The sequence below is a fragment of the Condylura cristata genome, unplaced genomic scaffold (genome assembly GCF_000260355.1).
Source record: "Condylura cristata isolate star-nosed mole 26May11 unplaced genomic scaffold, ConCri1.0 scaffold00040, whole genome shotgun sequence".
NCBI lineage: Eukaryota > Metazoa > Chordata > Mammalia > Eulipotyphla > Talpidae > Condylura > Condylura cristata.
In genome coordinates, this window is record NW_004567141.1 from 2,121,849 (window position 1) to 2,123,454 (window position 1,606).

General features: G+C 48.0%; 1 protein-coding gene across 1 annotated transcript in view; it reads right to left on the reverse strand.

Moving 5' to 3' along the window:
• Positions 1-1,018: 1,018 nt before the first annotated feature.
• FLG2 (filaggrin family member 2) overlaps positions 1,019-1,606 on the reverse strand; it is a 4,490-nt gene continuing 3,902 nt past the window's right edge. The window contains exon 4 of the mRNA XM_012733250.1: positions 1,019-1,483. Coding sequence (XP_012588704.1) covers positions 1,019-1,483 — 465 coding nt within the window. The remainder of the gene's footprint in view (positions 1,484-1,606) is intronic.

Consider the following 1,606-nt stretch of genomic DNA (forward strand, 5'->3'; position numbering starts at 1 on the left):
GACTGCCCGTGAGTGCTTCCCTGTCTGCCGCTACCTGTCGATGCCGACGCTCCCTGATGAGCACCTGCATGGCCATGGGTGGACCCTGAGTGTGTCTGTGAGGCTCCAGAGTGGCCCTCACTGTCGCTGCACTCGCTGTGACTGGATGCGCTCCTTCCTCTTGAAGTGGACCCTGAAAGTGGCTTCTGTCCCTGAGGAGCATGAGAATGTCTAGTTCTATCTCCTGATTGTCCATGAATCTTTCCTTGTGTGGCCCTACCTGTCGATGCTGACTCTCCCTGATAGTCTCCTGCATGTCCTTGGGGGGACCTTGAGTATGTCTCTGAATCTCCAGAATGGCCCTCACTGTCACTGGAGTCATTATGACTGAATTTGTTCTTTCCAGTTGCAGTTGTTCCTAAATTTGTGTTTTGTCCATGAGTTGAGTCAGATTGTCTTGTGTCTCTTTTCCTATTATGTCCTCTTTTTGTCGGCTGACTTGATGTAATACTATTTGGGCTATCTCTCAGGGATTGACTTGAGCTACAGCCAGATTGGCCAAAATTTGAATTTCCTGTACTCGGTTCATTTTGTCTATCACTAGTGGATTGTCCTGAGCCTATCTCCTGTTGATCAGGTTCAGATAACTTTCCTGTATTTGATTGATGTTGTCTAGTTCCAGAAGTTTTACCAGAGTGAAATTGCTTTTGTCCAGTCCCAGATGACTGATTTGAGCTTAATCCTTTTTGTGCAATACCAGAGGACTCACTTGAACCACACCCTTCTTTGTCAATACCAAAAGACTGTCCTGTACCAGAACTTTGTTTTCTAGAAGCTGTGGACTGACCTGAGCTTGATACATTTTGGCCATGGCCGCAGGATTGACCTATGCCAGACCCATGTTTTTTAGTGGACTGACCTGAACTAGGTACATGGTGTTCTGAACCAGACACCTGTTGGCTGACACCAGAAGACTGACCTGAGCCTGACCTGGTATGTCCAGAACCAGAAGACTGACTTAATCCAGATTCATTTTGACCTAACTCAGATCCATGTTGGCTGGCACCAGAGTTCTGACCTTGACCAAACCTATGTTTTTCAGAGCCAAAAGGCTGACCTGAGCCAGACTGGCTATGGCCAGAGAATTGACCTGAGCCAGATACGTGTTGTTTAGAGCTAGTAGAGCCAGAGGATTTTTCTGAGCCAGATTTATGTTTACCTGATCCAGACTCACGTTGGCCAGCACCAGAGGACTGACCTGAGCTAGAACCTTCTCTAGAACCAGAGCAGTGACCTGAGCCAGATCTGTGTTGTCTAGATCCAGAGGACTGACCTGGGCTAGAACCTTCTCTAGAACTAGAGGAATGACCTGAGCCAGACCTATGTTTTCTAGAGCCAGAGGATTGTCCTGAGCCAGATTCATGTTTTCCTGATCCAGACTCATGTTGGCCAGCACCAGCTGAATGACCTGAGCTGGACCCTTCTCTAGAACCAGAGGAATGACCTGAGCCAGACCCATGTTGTCTAGAGCTAGAGGATTGACCTGAGCCAGACCCATGTTTTCTAGATCCAGAGGACCTACCTGGACTAGATCCTTCTCTAGAACTGGAGGAATGACTTGAGCCAG